Here is a 20,444-nt window from a genome sequence, read left to right as displayed (position 1 = left end):
TCTAAAGAATTCATAAATTTTCACAAAAACCATAAGCAGGTTCAGCTCCACAGAAGAAACAAAAATGATGTTAATTTTTCAGTACAAATTATTCAATTTTCTCATACAAACCTAAAAGTTCAAATTTACTCATATAAACGTTATTTTAAAAATCTGCAAAATATCATTAATTAGTTTTCAACCAATACCAACTATTTTAGACCCAAAGATTTGAGAAATTCAAAAATGACCCCGAATCGACTCAGTCTACTGCAACATATTGCTCAAGATGATATATCTGGAACTTATAAGGCCTGTATTAGAAAATAATATACAACTAAAAAAAGAAGTCAGATTGTTTATCATTCCTGCTTTTTGTCGACTTTTTCCGAAAAAAAAAAACAAATAGCTCGTTCTACTACTTTTGATATTTTTTTTTTCGAAGTTTGGCTTGTTCATCTTAGATATCATTCATCAATGCTGAACGAAATTTGAGGTTTCGTCTAACATCAGTGCCATTATAGAACTTACTATTAGAATATTTAAAGTTGACTTTAAGAAATAGCCAAATCTACCATATTTTGGAGAAATCCTCTACAGTTGGTTCAACTTTACATAAAGATTATTTTGTTCGTAGATATCGATACTGATTGAGCAAAATAGTAGAGGTTCAATAAACAATCAGTTGTATAGAAGAGCCAACTTTACGAATTTTTATAACAACTTGTAGACTTTTTCATCCGTGTAGGACTGTGTATCAGTGGATCCAAATGGTCACCGTAGAATCGTTGATGAACAGAGAACAATATTTTATTTATTTGAATAAGTCTTCTGTCGTACATTATAACTTGATAAATCTAGTTTTTCCAGCAGAAAAAAATTACAACAATATTCTGTAACTAATAGTAGCAGGCTATTGTCTATATAAGTTCGGCAGACTACACTGAATCTTATGGTATTTTTGACTATGTTTAATTATGACCATTCTATTTACAGAAGATTTAATTTTACACGGACAATTTTTTAATGCATGTCGTTATTATTTACAGAAACGACTGGGATTTTCTCTGTAATCACTCGTATTTCAATACGGCTTACTAAATTTTCCAAAGATTATATTAATATTAATAGAGGCTCCAGAGAGTGTTAGCGTAGATTTGTAGTGTTTTTAATCGCCTGTTGTTCGATAATGAAACTCATTTCAAACTGCCACCACATTTGATGTCTTGGGTTGATTTTGATGGAAGTTTGTAGCTGCTGGACAGAACCTATTCACATTATTTTACAAAATTTTGAAATGGAAAACAAAATGAAATTCGACAAAATTGAAGCTTATTTCGTCTCAAATTTCCATTTATATTTCTAAATAACTGTACCTCTGTATACAGTTCATAAAAGAATAAAAAGCTTTTTTTTTAAAGTGCTTCTCAAATTGTTTGCACATAAGAAGTGTATCCAAAAAAAATGCAACACTTTGCCATGTTTATAACTTTTGAATGCAAGGATAGAAATTTATGAAATGTGTTAATGTTTATATGGTAAACCATTTAAGGAGTTCTAGAGGAACTAACAGTGAGCTAAAATTTGAATAAAAGTGAAGATGATTGAATTTTTCACCCACATGTACACATTACATCACTAGCCAGCTTAACAGAAAATTTCATCAATTTTCATCCATGCATTCAAAAGTTATTCACAAACCAAGTGTTGCATTTTTGCGAATACACTTCCTAAGACTCAAATTCTCAGGTACAAATAAGGCTGGAACAAATTTCTTCTTTTGTCACCCCCCCTTCGAAATTTCCAAAAAACCCCAAGGGGGAAAATAAATAAAGTTAGAAGTAATTTATGTAAATTTCGATAAAAAATTCCAATATCTGAAAGATTACAAGACCAAAAAAACAAATTTAAGAAGATGGAAGTTATTTCACATTTCGTTTTCTTGATTTGATTGAATTATTCGATGAAAAATTACTTGATTTATAAGTTTTGTGCAACGATATAGTATGCATTTTGGTTGCATACAAGCTTCTGTGCAATTTATTCCAATTTATTTGTGTTTCGCTGATTCGGCTAGTCTATAGAGAGTTCACTGGCAAATAGTGGCTCCAGAGAGTGAGATAGTTATGCGAAGCGATTACCTTAATATTAACACGTTCGTCGCCACGCTCATTTTGGTAGTTTTACTAGCCGGGCTCAAAGAAATTATCGAAAAGAGAAAGCAATGGGGAAGAACTCCCATATTTAAAACGTGTGAATGAAGCTGAGCGGTAAACTCAAGTAAGAAAGCGTCACACGCTTTTAGATGTGACGGGGCCCTCCAGGGAAAACACCCGTCACCCGAATATGGGTCCCATGGCGACGAACGTGTTAAACGCACTGAACTTTCCAGATTAAACATAGCAAATAGTTTTCTATGATTCAGATTTATTTCCAAAACGTAACAATGTGGGAAAATAATGGCTCCAGAGAGCAATCTAGACACTTTCATATGTACTATGATTACTCAAAATTTATGTTTTTTATCAATGATTTATTTAGATCATTGGAATTTTGGTTTTTCTATTTTGGGAATTTAAGTTTTAAATATCCAAGTTCAAAAGTGGTTGACTAGCAAAAAGTGGCTCCAGATAGTGGCGTCATTATCGTCCTACCGTTTTTAAATGTAAAGCGGTCTTAATTTGAAGGTGTAAAAAAATCAAGTTTTACAGTATTAAGACAGTTTTGGAGTGAATAATCAGTATAAGAAATTGTGGCACCAGAGAGCGTTTTTTAAATAAAATTGTTTACAGTTGGTATGCCAATGCTTTTTTCGACAGGCTCTTCAAATGTTCGCTCTATATTTTGTGATAAATAAAGTGAAAACAAAATTTGATGATACAACTGATATTATTCTCCAGTCGATTTACACAGGAATAAAATAAGAGGAACCTTTCAGAGTTCGTTCTTTCAGCTTCTGTATCGAAAATCAACCATATTATGAACTGAACATTCTCAGAATAGAGCTATGAGTTGAATCACACTAATTGATTTAACAACTGACCTACATCTGCTCTTTGATTGCATATTGTGATGATTTTCCTCGTACGCTAGCCTGTAGAATTAATTCATCCAGCACTGGTTTAAGACGCAAAGCAAAGAACTGATGAGTATACGATTGCTATCAACCTTCTGCAGCAACGAGAAGAAGAGATGTGCCCTCCGTCAGCGCCAGCAAAAATAACCGCCAAAAAGTTATCTCCGCTGCAACCGTGTTTTATTATTATTAAATTCATTAACTTGCTCTTGATCTTCGAACATTCCAACACTCCTGGGCTCTATCTATGTGCAGGGAAGATAAATTACTAGGATAAAGAACTCCCGGTCTCATAAAAGATAGATGGTAATAACATAATAGAAGAAGCGGTCGCCGTCGTTGTTGTAAAAGAGGTCCTTGTTCACATTCGCGTGCAGAGGCGTGGCAAAATCATTGAGAAACTAAATTTTACGCTTGAAACTCATTTATATTTTGATGATAAAATGTCATTTCCTGATGTTAGATAATTATGAGTAACAACTCATAATCCAGATATTTTTTTATATGCCAAGTCTTAACTCACGCATTTAATAAATACTGAATATAAATTCAATTTGATTTCAAAGTTGAATCTGAGCGTTGAATGATTGATTCGGAGTTTTAAATTTGAATTCATTGTTTTCATCATAATTTTATTCATTTAATTTTTTTCATTCTGAACATGTGTTCTGTTTGTTTCTTCAGGCATATTTTAATTTTCGTACTGTATTTACTAATTAAAACTGTCTTTCTGTTTGTTTAATTTCAAGGAGTGTATTCTTAAATTAAACATTAGACATTAAACAATGACTGAAGAATCAAGCCACTCCCAGGGGTTATGTGTCCTCACTTTCCCCTATGTTACATCCTGTGATTATGTTTTTTAAATATATTTTGGTACATTCTATATGTATCTAAATCATAAAAAAACTCTTAGCCAGAATCTTAAGGAAGTACTCTTCGGCACCACAGCTTTTCAAGGACTATATTTGTACTTTAATATTTTTCATCTTTTACACATTTAAGTGACACCGCTGCTTTCGTTAACACAAACATACATACATACACAGCCAAACTTCTTGGTCTTTTCTGAAAATTTGCAGAATCTGGCTGGGGAAAATCTTCGTATGGCATTCTGACTCACATACATGGCTGATTCGTGATTTTATTAACGCACGTCCTTTCTTCTTCTCCCTCCACCCTCTCTATCCACAGCGTTAGCGATTTTCCCGGCGAGTTCAAGGAAGGTGGTGACAGCTTCGATAACATTGGAATGGGTCTTCCCCACGCTTCAGGTGAGTTTCAGCATCAGCATCGTTGTAGTTTGTTCTCATCACGTTATTAGGTATTAAATTTTCTGGGTCAACTGCTCAATTTGATTTTATCTGTAAAATTTGAGAAGTTGTCCATCTTGCCACATTGAAGGAGGGATGTTTTTTGCTCCGGCTGCTGAACCAATTTGAAAGATTTGAGGATTGTTGTGAGGGGGCAGCTTTTAGTGCGTATTTAGTTCCAGAAAGTTCGCTCATTCAGAAGACCATTTCCCCCTGGAAGTTAACTTTATTATTTTATGAGTAGCTCAAAACTTTCCGTAGTCTGGCTAGGAAAGTGTTCAACTTCACCCGATTAAATTGGAAAACAAAAACGGGAACAGACAGAAATTTAGAATCTACCCATAGTACTCGCATTGAAAGCTAGGAGTCTGTTGCAATTCATTAAAGTATTTCCACAGCGGATTTGTGGTTTTGAATTTCAATGTTCTATTAGTTCAAGCTCTTTCAGATTTTTTCTCGAATGCAACAATTTCTACACTGACGGTTATTAGCGTTACGTCACGGTGCATTTGATTAAAAAAAACTCCAATATCTATGATATTTTCAACTATAATTCATATAGCGTATGCGTTGAAGAGAAAGAAACACTTTAAATTACAAGAATTTATTAGCTTATATTTACAAGCAACAAGTGGCTCCAGAGAGTGATGTAATTATCGCTCAATCTTTTTTCAATTTAAGGCACACTTAACTTTCAGTAATTAAAAGTAACTATGTTTACAGTATTTTATCGTGTTTGGAAGTGAATAGTCGTTGGCTAAAAAGTGGCTCCAGAGAGCGTTTTTTTATATGACAGTGTTTTTTTAACAGACAAATTAAACAAAAGAAGGCCTTTCCCCTTGAATTTTACATTATTATTTCATGAGCACCTAAAAACTTGCTCTAGTCTAGCTAGCAAAAAAGGTCATCTTGAACCGATTAGATTTGAAAGCAACATAGGGAACAGAAAAAGAATTAGAAGCCACATACTCTTCAGATATTGAAAGCTAGGACTCCTAGCCTAGGAGTCTTCTGCAGTTCATTAAAGTATTTAAACAGCGGATTTGTGGTATCAAATTTCGATGTTCGAGCTCTTTTAGAATTTGTTCAAATGCAACAATTTCTTCACCGACGGTTTAAAGTGAAACATCACGGTGCATTCTGTATTTTTTTAAAGGTTAAATATTGAATCTTTTGAACTTGAATAAAATAAAAACTCCAATGTTACATTTTTGACTGTAATTCATATAGCGTATGCCTTTTAGATAAAAAATTACTATAAATGTTCAATGACAAGAATCTTTTCGATTGTATTTTCAAGCAAAAAGTGGCTCCAGAGATTGAAACTATTGATTTTTCAATTTAACACGTTTATCGTCACGCTCATTTTGGTAGTTTTACTAGCCAGACCCAAAGAAATTCTCGGAGTAAGAAAGTGAAAAAAAGCAGAACTCCAAGCTTTGCAACGGGTGTCTTAACTGAGCGTCTTACTAGAATAAGAGAGCGTCACACGGTTTTGATGTGATGGGGTGTCCCAGGAAATACATCCGTCACCTGAATATGGGTCCTATGGCGACGAACGTTTTAAAGCACGCTTATTTTTCATTAATTGAAAGTAACTAAGCTCACAGTATTTTAGCGCATTTTGAACTGAATAATCGTGGGTAAAAAAGTGGCTCCAGAGAGCCTTTTTGATATTACAATTTCTCAGTTTTCAACAGACTCTTCAAATGATCAGTACATTTTTTTATGATAAATCAAATGAAACTTAGGATGGACTTCCCCTTGTTCCCCATCATTTTCTTGAGCAGCTTAAAACTTTCCGTAGTCTAGCTAGAAAATAGTTCAACTTTAACCGATTGAATTTGAAAACAACATTCAAAGGGATGTTAGAACCTACCTACTCATCACACATTGAAAGCTGAGAGTCTTTTGCAATTCATTAAATGATTTGCACAGTGTTTTTGAATTTCGATGTTCTTTACGTTCGTGCTTTCCTGGTTTTTTTTTCAAAAGCAACAATTTATACGCTCACGGTTGAGATTAATTCTAGTAATAATTCAGACCCTGCGTGAATGTCTGGACTTATTGAGGGTTAAATTCGTCTAGCCAGGTGAACTCATTTTAGGTTATTTCAAACCCAATATTGTAAAACGCCAAAAAATCCCAGGTTCTTGAGTATTTAAAAAAAGTTATTCAATTTTTTCAATAATTTTGACGGGCAAATTAAAACATATCACCTTAAAATAGTTGAGCAGTATAAACATAGTTTATTTACATACTTTTACGTTCGAAATAAAAATAATTTTTTTCGAAAAATATCTATATGGAAAATGGCCAAACACAACATCTTAAAAGAGAGTTTTCTCCAAAAAAGCTTTGAAGCACTAACACTCCTTTGCTTTTAGGGCATCATATTTAAAAAAAAGCTTGGACTAAAACATTTGGTTGAACATGTACAAATGACCTGAACGATGATCTAACAAAATTTAATTATATTTGTACAACCACAAAAATTTCGATGAAACTGAACATATTAGAATCATTAATTTAATAATTCAATTGACTAGTTGTGATGATTCAAATCAACAGAAAAGAAGTTCTGATACTGAGCGAGAGCCTTTCTTATAAATTTTGTATTTTTTTCTGAGACGCTTTGAATGTTTGAAAAGTACTTGCATTTTGGCATGTCAAATATAAACAGCATACGATGAGTACACAAGTCAAAAACATATGGGAAAACATGCTTCGACACTGCGACGACGATGACAGTTGGATTGCGATTTTAAACTCAACACAAATCCGAGATATTTATGGGGCCCATGTTAAAACATGGCCCACGATACCCCAGTAGACCGCTGCAAAAAATAACTTTTTGCTCCCATATGTTTTTTCGATGCCTTTTGGGTCACCAAGCATCAGTGTAAAATTTGAGATGATTCGGTTGATTTCTGAGTTAGCGCAACGCGTTTCAATTTTGTATGGAAGAAGAAATTTTTGCACATTAAATCATCCAGAAAATTCAATTTAGCTTGATATGAAGTTGGTCTTTAAGTTTTGGTTTTGACTATTCTTAAGCTTCTTTTTTTGCTAACATAACAAGCAGCTATCAGGTATCAGGTATCAGAATGGGGGTAGGCTTAATAGCGGCACGTTATCCAAACATACGGGAAAATTGTGCCTAGCCTTTTTTTTATCCAAGATTTCATCATTTACCTGAGAAACCTGAAAAACCTATAAAAGGAAGAAATAAATTCAATCTATTTAAGATGGCATAAAGCCTTTCCACTAGGGATTATTAGCATTAAAGCTCTTTTCTACATTCGGTAAGGAATGATAGAATGTTTTTTAAGTTTAATTTCTTAAACTCAGATTCGCTTAAAGCGTAAGATCCCAGAGTACGAAATCGTAGTCTGGCAAATGAGGGACAGTTACATATAAGATGGAAGGGATCTTTCACATCTGATTCACAACTACCACATACTGGAGATTCAGCACGCTGAATGTTGTGCATGTGATAGTTGAGTTTACAATGACCGGAGAGTGCTCTGATCAAGATGCTGCAATGAGATTTATTTAAAGTTAATAAGTAACTCGATATGATTGGAGATGGTTTTTCTAAAAATAATTTAGTTTGACGACAAGTGTCCAACTCTTCCCAGTATCGTTCATGCTGGTTAGAGGACCAAGTTTGAATTTGGTTTCTGAACCAACATGGTGATATTGGGACAGCCGGCTCTGGTCCGTAAAATTCCTTTTCCGACCCAGCTCTAGCGAGTTCGTCGGCGCATTCGTTTCCAAAAATTCCCTTATGTCCGGGTACCCATAGAAGGTTTAATCCATTGCCTTCAGCAAGTTCTTCGATTGCTTTCCGGCATGCGATTACCAGTTTTGATCTAGAACTGGAAGCAGTGAATGATTTGATAGCTGCTTGGCTATCTGAACAGAAATAAATTGTTCTGAACATAATCTTCTTTTGAAGTGCAATTTGCACTCCATACATAATAGCATATAGCTCAGCCTGAAAGACTGTACAATATTTTCCTAGAGGTTCAGCATATTCTAAGTTCAACTCGTGACAGTAAATTCCTGCACCTGCACGGCCGTTTGATAATGAACCGTCATTATAGAATACAATATGAGAGGACATTTGGTCCTCTACGAAACCTGATAACCATTCTTGAGGAGAAGGAAATTTGACTTTAAACCCCATGTAGGGAAAACTACTCGAGAGTGTTAAATCGTTTGGCGCTAGATTAAACTTGTTTAATCTAACTAATTCAGGCCACACATTTGTATGACTCGATGATCTTTCGATATTTCCTGACAGCCAGAGACCAACTGCCTGTAGACGAAAAGCACATGAGAAGGCTTCCTGTTTTAGGAACAAGTGTAGAGGTTTGATAGAAAACAGAGCCTCTAGTGCTGCAGTAGGAGTTGTAGTGAACGATCCGGACATCCCCAAAAGACACATTCTTTGAAGGTGATTTAGTTTAGTCCGAACTGTTGCAACTTCTCCTTTCTGCCACCACACTAGACACCCATAGGCCAGAATTGGTCTTACTATTGTGGAGTAAATCCAGTGAATATGTTTGGGTTTGAGTCCCCAGTTTTTTCCGATTGCACGTCGGCATTGTCCGAAGGCCATGCATGCTTTTTTGATTCTGAATTCGATGTGATCAGACCAGTTTAATTTGGAGTCAAGAATGACACCCAAATATTTGACTTGATCAGACACGGTGATTTCGGAACCATAAAACATCAGAGGGCGCACTCCGCGGGTGATACGTTTTTTAGTAAATAATACAATATTCGTTTTTAGAGGATTAACTGACAGTTCTACATGAGAACACCATCGTTCAACAGAGCGCAGAGCTTGTTGCATTATATCAAATAATGTGCTTATGCACAAACCTCTTACCAGCAGAAGATAATCATCTGCGAATCCATAGGTTGGTATTCCACGGTCATTGAGTTTTCTCAACAAGCCGTCTGCAACTAGGTTCCACAAAAGAGGTGATAGTACACCTCCCTGTGGGCAACCACGTGTGCTAACTTTTGTAATTGAAGCCTGTCTTAAAGACGAATGAAGATTCCTGTTACTTAGCATAGCGCTAATCCAGTTAGTTATAACACTAGGCACTCCATGAAGTAGTGCCGCATCCATTATTGATGTAAACGAGACATTATCAAATGCTCCTTCTATGTCTAGAAATGCTCCTAGACATGATTCTTTCTGTGAAAAACTATTTTCAATATTATGTACTACGTTGTGCAGAAGAGTTAATGTTGATTTTCCTGTTTGGTATGCATGTTGTGTCGCATTAAGCGGATGTTGGACAAGGCATTCTTGCCTGATATGATGATCAATTAAACGTTCAAGTGCTTTTAATAGAAATGAACTTAGACTAATTGGACGAAAGCTTTTGGCTTCGTCGTATGATGATCGTCCCCCTTTAGGGATGAATTTCACGGCTATCTGCCGCCAAAGTTTAGGAATATATCCATGAGCAAAACTGCTTATCATTATTTTTCTTAATATGTGTTTGAAATGATCGAAACCTTTTTGAAGCAGAACTGGAAATAAACCGTCACTTCCAGGAGATTTGTATTGAGCAAAACCATCGATTGCCCATTTGATCGATTCTGTAGTAACTATGTTCCGAGCAAAATGCAAGGAATCTAGACTTCCAGAAAAGAACTCAGGCTCTATTGATGAATCTTGATCAACACATCCTGGAAAGTGAGTATTGAATAGACAACTTAATGTTTCTTCGTCGTTTGATGTATAATCACCACTAGGGGTTTTAAGGTATGAAACCTGATAATCTTTTGATTTGGCTAAGACTTTATTTAACCTACTTTCTTCGTGCAAGCTTGAAATGTTTGTGCAGTAGCTCTGCCAACTTGAGCGTTCGGCAGCTCTTGTTGCTTTCCGGTAAGCTCTGCGAGCCAACTTGAAAGCATCAAAACCTTCCGTGCGCCTTCGGTTCCAAAAGCGTCTGCAGTTTTTTCGTAATTTACTGAGATTTGAGTTCCACCATGGTGTACTGTTTTTGTTGAATTTCAACGTTCGTAAGGGACACGCTTCTTCATAAGAATTTAAAATAATTTCGGTGGTTTTTGCAACCACTTCATCCAACTCAGAAGGAGTAGTAATTTCAGGTGTATAACGATGAAATTTAACAGCAATATGCTCCAAATATAGGTCCCAATTAGTTGTTCTTGGGTTTCTGAATGTAATTGTTTCTAAAAACTCACCTGAGTGTTCAAAATAGATAAACCTGTGGTCAGAAATCGATTCTTCGTTAGGCACATGCCAATTTGAAATTTCCTGAGAAATTGTTATAGAACAAAGTGTGATGTCAATCACATCTTCTCTGTCACACCTAACAAAAGTTGGTTTATTTCCTACATTTAGAATTTCTAAATCAGTGCTGCTTAAATATTCCATTAAATTTAAGCCTCTCAGATTGATATCTGAGCTACCCCATACAAAATGATGGGCATTGGCATCACAGCCAATTACAAGAGGTATATTTTGTGATTCACAGAATGAAATGACATTTTTTAAATCATCCGTAGGGGATGATTGTTCATATGGTGAGTATGCTGAACAGTAGACGTATTTTCTATCAGGCAGCGAAACCTGAACGACGCAAATATCTCTTGTTGTTAGATTGGGTATAAGTGTTGCATTTAAAGAATTGTTTATCAATATACATGCACGAGGCATTATTCGGGCATTAGTCATTCCAATTACACTGAACACAGTAAAGTTTGGTTTGAGCAAATTCCCTAAGTAAAAAGTTCCATTTCGGAAATAGGGTTCTTGGACCAAGGCGATTGATGCAGTTCCATTAAGGATTAAACGACATAAGTTCAGTGTAGCGGTTCTTTTGTGCTGCAGATTTATCTGTGCAACCTTAATAGAAAGCATTTCTATCAAAGAATTCCACACATATTTCCATCACACACAAGAACCTCTGCACCTTCATATCGACGCATGAAGCGGGGTATCTCATACAGGATGAAAATTTTAAAATCGTGTGTATAATCTGAATCCCACGAGTTGCCAGGAAAAATACGGCCCTTTGCACCAGTGCCTGGCTATAGTGCAGACCTTAACAACGTTCTGCTTAAGATAGGATTATTATACACCCTCCTACCCCCACTTTGGGGCCCGCAGGCACAGAACCACCTTGAAGCGGGTGTTTACAAAATTTAGGAGAATACAACTTGTGCATGCGCATTAATAGCAATAAGCACAATTGGTGAATCCTCCCTGAAGAAACTTGGCTTGGAACCAAGCCAAGGTTCCCCCCTCCCAATGTGATAGTCGCATTTGAAGAATGACTAACGCATATGGGAAGTACTGGATAAGTCGCCTTTTACGACGTGGACCAGTATCCCAGTGGTAGTATTCTATAAGCCGCCACCACACAGCGCTTTAACACAGCATTTTAAACTCAACACAAATCCGAGATATTTATGGGGCCCATGTTAAAACATGGCCCACGATACCCCAGTAGACCGCTGCAAAAAATAACTTTTTGCTCCCATATGTTTTTTCGATGCCTTTTGGGTCACCAAGCATCAGTGTAAAATTTGAGATGATTCGGTTGATTTCTGAGTTAGCGCAACGCGTTTCAATTTTGTATGGAAGAAGAAATTTTTGCACATTAAATCATCCAGAAAATTCAATTTAGCTTGATATGAAGTTGGTCTTTAAGTTTTGGTTTTGACTATTCTTAAGCTTCTTTTTTTGCTAACATAACAAGCAGCTAAGCATTCCATGTAAAAAGTTATAACCATTTCAAATCGTTTTTTTTAGATTTCTTATTGTCATCCTGAAGTTACACAGCTTTAAAATAAGTAGTCAAAATCGCAAAGATTGAAAAAAAAAATAATTAGGAAAAAAAATATATAAAACATTAAATATCTTTTCTGGGGTACAAGTTAGGTTTGTGCTTTGTTCACGTGACCGGTACTGCAAGAATCAAGGAATATTTTTCATCCAAAGTTATGTTTTTGGGAACTTTCAGCACATCTCTGGAGATTTTTGAATGAAAAATTTTGTTTCCCCATACAAATTTCCACACAAAATTAAAACTTTTTGCGCAAATTCAGGACTGAATGGATCGCTTCCAAAATTTTTATTGTTATTTCTGGCAGCAAAAACATAAAAAAAGTTATAGGATGTGCAAAAATTTAAGAATTTGAAATTTCCATACAAAGCTTGCTGCGGTCTAATACCTCAGTCTCCTCTATCTAATTTTTATTACATGATATTTTATGTGTAAGTTACCTCCTGAGCTGATTTCCGTAAATTCGAGCCCAAGGGTAAACATCGAACACAGTAGTACCGTATAATATATTTTCTACAACTGTCCGCCAAATACCTACATTGTTTTTAAAAGATGTGAATGACACAGAAATGTTAAAGCGACTACCTATAATCGAAACAAAAAGTAAAACAATTGAATATGGGATTTACTTAAATGAGCAAGATTATTCTTTTTAACCACAAGTAGATATAACCATTTTAAGCATTGTATTTGGATTTATCGCCACGAATGTTTGCACTTGAATTTTATCGACTTTTTAATATCAAAAACCAAAATTTACCTACTAGTTGTCCAGACGTTTCGAGCTACCCTGGAATTCGCTCTACTTCAGTTGACACTGAAATTATATTTTTCTTTAAACATTCAATCTTAATTTAAATTTTTAGTTAGAACTTACGTATAAACTACTTTGATTTTGGACAGTTTGTTTTGTTTTCCGTTACATTTGTTTCTCAGTGCCTGTGTTAATTTAGCAATGACAGGGTCGTAACTAAGATTGAATGTTTAAAGAAAAACATAACTTTAGTGTCCACTGAAGAGAAGCGAAAGCCAGAGAAGCTCGAAGCGTCTGGACAACTGGTAGATTTTGGTTTTTTGATATTAAAACTCGCCAAAAAAGTCGATAAAATCCAAGAGCACTTTAGGCATTGGTGAAAATGTATCAAATACTCAGAAATAAGAGTTTACGGTTATAATAAGGATAACTTCTCTTGTAAACTCGAATAAAATTCAATATTTTAGTTTGAGCTTTTTCATATCTGCAATATCTTAAGTAACATGGTTATAAATCAAACAAATACAAAAAAAAACAATACAAATAATGTCAATTTTAAATAAAATTTTCTGCTGAATGTCAGCTGATGATTAAATATTTGTTCTTTTATCACTAAAAATTATTTAAAATAAAATTATATTTATTGAAATGAATCCAGTTTTTATTCTTTATTTGTGATTTTCACCAGGTTTGTGTTTCTAAACTGGCTCTGATTGCATTTGAAAATTTAATTTTGAATTTTAATTCCTAGTCTGAATTCTGCATTTTGAGCCTAAGTTCAAAATCTTCATCTTAATACCGTATTCATATGAATTTAGAATCAAAAATTGAAATTGCATCAGAACCCTCAACCATAAATCTTTTGTTTGATTCTGAATTTATGGGTTTCAATATTATTTTTTCCAATGATTTAATCGTAATTGAACTTGTAAATTTTAACGATAATTTCAAAAGATGAAATTTTTAAGATTTTTTTATTTTTTACTCATTAGACTTTCGGCCATGTCAGAGTTTGTTAGAAAAATCTAGCTAAATGTGACTTGATGATCTTTTTTATCACTTCAAAATGTTTCCCACACAGAAAATAAAAATATTATTTCCAATATGTCAATCGTTAGAGTATAAAATGAACACCATTTATTTATCCAATAATTTCCGGATAAAAAGGACTCAAAAAAGTGCTTTCATCAGTAAATAAGAAAATTTTGCCTTTAAGTATGCAATGATAATGCAGTAGAAAACTTTCGGAATTCTTTCTGTCTGACACTTATAATCTGTGTAATGAAAACTTATATAGCCAGATAATCAATGGAATTTTTATCTTAAGAATTTGCATGATTTTTTTCCAAAGCTTAGGGCACCCTGATTGAAGGATTAAATCTCCTTGTTAGAAACTCCTTCAACTTGCAAAATATAATAATTTTTTAGTCCCTCGAAAACGCTTCTAATTTATCTACGAGTTCAAGTATCGATCTAACTCTTGAAGCACATAATCATGAAATTACACACTGTCAGAAAATGCAAAAGACGGTCACTGCAATTTTTTTCCAAAAAGTTATGAAAATAATAAAAAAGTTATTAATGATCCCGATTTTCCCCTATTTATAGCGTTTCAAACGATTGAGTATTTCTACATAAAAATTACACTTCTCAATGCAGATCGTCTCATGAACAGAAAAAGTGTAGTGACGGAAAAGTTTTTTTTATTGCAGAACTTTGAACTGTTCAGAGAATAGATTTTTCATCAATTCATGAGATTTGCAATTATTTATTTTGAGTTGTTTCAAGTTTTCGGGAGTTTTTAAACAAATATATGACAATTTTACCCGAAGATCTTACGATTTTCCCAAACATTTCAAAATTGATCCATTTTAACGATTTTGAACATTATTTTTCTCAGATTATTTAAATTATTAATTTTTAAGATTCATATTCATATTCTTCAGATTTTTTAAATAAAAGTTACAACAATATATGGGCTACAAAATGGATTTTTTAGCAGGATATCTGGTGATGCAGACGATATTCTTAACCACTTTTCAAAGCTTATTATGTAGAAGATTACTATTCATTTTCGATAAAAAATGAAAAAGTTATCTTCATTTGACTTTTTCACGAAAAAAAAAATCTAAACTTTAATGACTTGGAAAATAATTTTTTTTAATGTGCAAAAACATCATATTTGAAATATCAAATATAGATAAGAAATTTTCACAGTAACACTTTCGAATGTTTAAGTGTCAATTTCGTAGCATTTTAATAAACATCATTTCTCTATAGGGGAGAATGAGGATACTTGATCCCTGGGGATACTTGATTCCTTCGCTATATCTCGAAACAGGGATGTCTAACGAATATCAAATGTTATAGAAAAATGTGCCAAATAGAACAAAACAACAATGCTTTAACCTCAACAAATTTAATAAAAATTATTTTTCGAGTTATTGAACTTTGTTTGAAAAATTTTACAAAATGTGATTTGAAGATTTTTTTTATCACTTTAAAATGTTTCTCACATGAAAAAATTACTATAAAAATATTTATTCCAATATGTTAATCGTAAGAGTATAATATGAACTTCATAATGCCATATTTTCAAAGCTATAGTATACTTTCATTTTTTTAAATGAAATTAATAATACCTGTCCAATAACTAAAGTTTATAAAGTAATCATCTGTTAAAAAGAACTAAAAATACTGTCTGTATTTATCTAAAAATTAGAAAATTGCGCCTTAAAGTATGCAATGACTCTATCAGGTATCAGAAAAGGGATAGGCTTGATAGCGGCACGTTATCCAAACAAACGGGAAAATTGTGCCTAGCCTTTTTTCACAGATTTCATCATATACCTGAGAAACCTGAAAACCATAAAAGGATTAGAAAATAAATAAATATTTAGGGCATAAAGCCGATCCACGTAAGGATTTTGAAGCATTGAAGCTTATAACCACATTGGGTGAAAAATGACAGATTGTTATTTGAGTTTAAATTCTTAGAATTACATACACTTATAACGGGATAGGCGAGAGTACATGAAAGCTTTCTAGCAAACGAAAAACAGGCATATATGAGCTAAAATGAATCACACATTATTGATTCACAACTACAAAATTCAGGAGATTTGAGTTTACAATGATCAGAAAATGTTCTAACCAGGATGCTACAATGAGGGCAAATAAACGATTTTATAATGGCAAAGTTGGCATTTAGCCTATCCACATAGGGATTTTTAAGCAATGAAGCTTTTTTTTAAACACAATATTGGAAACAAGGACTTTTTTTAACTTTCTTTGTTAAATTCTGACATACATTAAAAAAAAGAAGTCGGGCAAAAGAAGGACATGTACACACTAAGTGGAAGGTAAATATAGGTACAATAGTACCTCTGAATCAAAGCTTAACCATACTGTGAGTAACTGATTATTTATGATGCATTGAACAAAGTCTACGTGTTAAATTATATTGCTTGTAAGCATGAAGTACACCTCTGAGCCAATGATAAAATAGCAAGCAACCCTGCAAAATAATCCTTTTGAATGTCACACACACAGTCTCAGATGAACGTCATCACACGAGATTAAGCCTCGGCGTCGTTCGTCCTCTTTCGTGTTTCAACCGTCGAACCGAGTGGACGCTTTCCCAGGACAGGTTAGTAAAAGACGTGACACGTAGCGATCGGAGATTTCCTATTTCCCGCGAAAACGAGAATTTTACACATACAGGAGATTCAGAGCACAAAGTCTTGATTTTATATATTTTTATTTAACTGACCAGTTAGCCCTCTGGTTAGACGACTACAATGAGCTTCTGTGATGCCAAATTTGAAACAAGCGATATTAACACTGCACGAAGCTGTAGCAGTGGATTCCAGAACCAGGATTGACGTATGATACGAAATATCAGATTACGATATTAAAGGAGCTTCGACTCTTCTTAACACTATAACTATTCTAAAGCTAAGTGAACACGAGTCAATACAAGAGAAGTGACATATATCAGGTAAAACAGATATGACTGTCGACATGCGATACAAGTTTTGATCAAAAGCTTGATTTAATAGGGAATTTTAAAGCCTTTTGGGAACCTAAGAGAAAATATTTTTTTTGAACATTTTTCCATGGAAACGATGCTTGTACGGCTTGAATGATTGAATAACCATGACGCAATTTTTACAATTGAATGTCTTTATATGAACGGACATTAACCTCTACAAAATTCTGTTACCAATCCAAAGATAGAAGGGACTGCATACTTGTCCATTATAAGGAAAATGCACTAATTTTGCGCTTGACGTAACAGATATAACTGATGTAATTTAGATCATATTCTTCTGTGATTTCAAATCGGTGAATATTAACAGATAGCCAAAAGCAATGGGACCGTAAGCGATGCGTTTGCGATTCACAAAGAACTAAACATACTGTCTGTATTTATCTAAAAATTAGAAAATTGCGCCTTAAAGTATGCAATGACTCTAAAGTAGTAGACAAACTTTTAGAATTCTCTTTGTATGACACTTACAAACTGTGAAATGAGAACTTATATGGCAAAAAATAGTCAACGGCCTTTTTCGGATGTTACCAGATTTTTGCTTAAGGTTAGGGTACCCTGAATTAAAGATCAGTTCTACTTTAGTAAAGGATCGAGTCTCCTGTCAAAGTTAAAAAAATATCACAATTTTTTTAGTTGCACAAAAATGCTTCTAGTTCATCTACGAGTTCATGTATCGTTCTCATTTTTGGAACATATGAACTTGAAATTACGCGCTGGCTGTCGGAAAATGCAAAAGACAGCGGGTTGCCAAATTTTCCCAAAAAGATATGATGAAAATAAAAAAAGGGGATCAAGTATCCTCATTCTCCCCTACCTTACCAGAAATCTTCGACAATCGATTGGCCTCTGAAACTTAGTCTTGCACTAGCAACACTTTATATCATCACATCATGTGAAATCCAAGTCAATTACTAAACAAATAAAGAAAAAAGGATACGTGTTAAAAAAAAAATTTTAAATCCTAGATGAATCGCGATGTTGAAAACTCTTTTCCAGTCTCCAAAAACTTACAAATGAAATTTTTTTCATGACGATTTGTTCAAAATAGGCAATGCTCAAGCTTACGTAAACATTTTTCACAATAAATCAATGAAAGCTCTCTGCTTAAAAACTGCTTATCAAATGTATAGGTTCGTCATTATTAGTAAAGTGTATTGAACTTTGAAAGGCTTAGTCGTTACCACCGCATTTTTCCCGGATTTATTCGCTTTATCTGTAAAATCTAACTAAAAACTCAAATTTAGTTATATTTTTTTTTATTTTTGCGTCGAATTCTCTTGAACAAGTCTTATCTAAATAATCATGAACGGTGTTTTGAAAGCCTTAAATACTATTTAAAAACTATTGATGTGTTTCGATGATAAAAAAAATTTGAAGTGTTTTTTTCTAATTTTTATTTTATGATTCCGTGGTTTTTTTTTTAATATTTCCCGGATTTTGGGTTGAAAATTTTGAAATCACATTTTGACAGGTTTATAGATAAAATTGCTCGGATTTTGGCGGTCTGAATACGTCTGCGAAAAAATTCTGGCAACCTAACTCTAAATACAGTTGCTTGAATGCAATAGTTAAAACTAATTAAAATTTGAAAGTTCATGGCATTTCGGTAAAGTATAACAAAAAACACTTTCTGGTATTCTTGTTTGGGCACTTAAACTCGTAAGATTTGCTTTTGAGTTATAATCTGACATTTTTGGTCGAGGATGTTATTGAGAGTGTTTCAAAATTAAAGGCTGAGTTCGCTCCATTGCAAGGGATTGCTGGAGAATAACACCTAATACACAACCCTCGAGTCGGGGTTCATTCCAAAATACTTCCTCGTCCTTCCGTTCACCCATTTGTCTGGCAGGCTGGCAGGCAGGTGATACTTCCTGTTTATTGTGGTGGCAAGAAACAAGTGGCATTCAGCTTGCGTGATAATTTATAATTAAAATTTGATTTATTTCATGTCGCTTTTTTGTTCCCGGACGGCGTCATCTCTAATCCCTCTTCCGGTTGGTCGGGGGCCAATCCCGGTGTCTGTACGTGTGTGTGTGCGCCTCGATGTATGTGGACCTGTTCCGGTTCCGGTTTGATGGAAATGGGTGCAGTGGAACCCGATAACATGATACCGAAGCAATTATCGCCGGAGGTGCTCTCGGCTATACAGGCCGTAAGATTTATTGCCCAGCACATCAAGGATGCTGATAAGGATAATGAGGTGAGTTTGTTTTGTGCCCGTTTATTTTGTTTGTTTCTCACGGTCAGAGATGAGTCATGAATCACCACACCATCGTCATCATCGCGTTAGAAACGCGTAAGTCGATATTCGATCGGTTGGAAACACGTGTAACAATTATCGAAGATAATTTATCTGCTTGCAAAGATTGAACGTTGAACAGGTGATTTACGGGGGAGACTTGCAAGCGTAGCTTAAAAAAATCAAAACTTAGATTTGAAGTTGCAACATTATTCCTTACGTTGGCTAAAATTGAATAATTTATGCCGTGATAGTGATGTTATTTACAATAAAAATAATATTTGTGAAATATGCATGAAATAAAAGCCTCTATAGTAGGTTATAAAATAATATATGATGTATGGTAATTTTACTATTCAAAACAAGCTCCTTATACATACTAATTTCTACCATAACACACACTAGTTTTATCATAAAACATGTAAATTTTACTATGCACGAAGTAAATCGACTTATTATGTCATTGACAACTTTACTTAAACAAATTTGAAATTGCCATGAATTCATAGCAAAATTACTATTCGCGTAGTATTTTTAAGAAAAAAAACATTATTGACTTTAAAATATGGCAATAAAAGATAATGCGAAAAACAAATAAATTGGAATAAATTGCACGGAAGCTTGTATACAACAAAATTGCATACTAAAGCATGGATCACTACAAATCTGGACGCATTGAAACAGGTCTATCTCAGAGCTATGTAAACGAAATAGAAATGTTTTGTAATCAAAATGTAGGGTTTTTATTGCACTTTAAAGGAAAAATAATAAAAAAATTATTCCGATGTTGTTTTGATGAATTTTTGAACTTTTCGTCGAGTACCACTCATTTTAGTTTGGACACCTTATTCGCTGACCCCAGCGGCCATTTTGTACCACAATCTCTTCATCTCTGTTCCATCCAGAATCGTCCTACCATTCTTCTTCATCTTCTGCTTGACAATTACCCACATTTTTTCGATATGGCGGCATTGAGGGCAGTTAGGTGGGTTGAGGTTCTATTCGACAAAATCCACCCGTTGGCCCGATACCACTGTAGTACCTCTTTGCTGTAGTGGCAGCTTGCCAAATCTGGCGAAAACTTAACTGGTCCTTTGTGAGATCTAATGTACGAAAAAAATAGTTTTTCAGGCATTCCTCCTTGTACATTTCGGAGTTCATGGGCTTGTTTTTCACAAAAAC

General features: G+C 34.3%; 1 protein-coding gene across 1 annotated transcript in view; it reads left to right on the top strand.

Annotated features, from left to right (window-relative positions):
* Positions 1–20,444, top strand: part of LOC129758654 (acetylcholine receptor subunit beta-like 2) — a 56,978-nt gene that overhangs the window by 15,021 nt on the left and 21,513 nt on the right. The window contains exons 7-8 of the mRNA XM_055756217.1: positions 4,250–4,329; positions 19,114–19,223. Of these exons, the coding sequence (XP_055612192.1) occupies positions 4,250–4,329; positions 19,114–19,223 (190 nt within the window). The remainder of the gene's footprint in view (positions 1–4,249; positions 4,330–19,113; positions 19,224–20,444) is intronic.

This window comes from Uranotaenia lowii, chromosome 3 (genome assembly GCF_029784155.1).
Source record: "Uranotaenia lowii strain MFRU-FL chromosome 3, ASM2978415v1, whole genome shotgun sequence".
Lineage (NCBI taxonomy): Eukaryota > Metazoa > Arthropoda > Insecta > Diptera > Culicidae > Uranotaenia > Uranotaenia lowii.
This window is presented reverse-complemented; position numbering and strand designations above follow the sequence as displayed.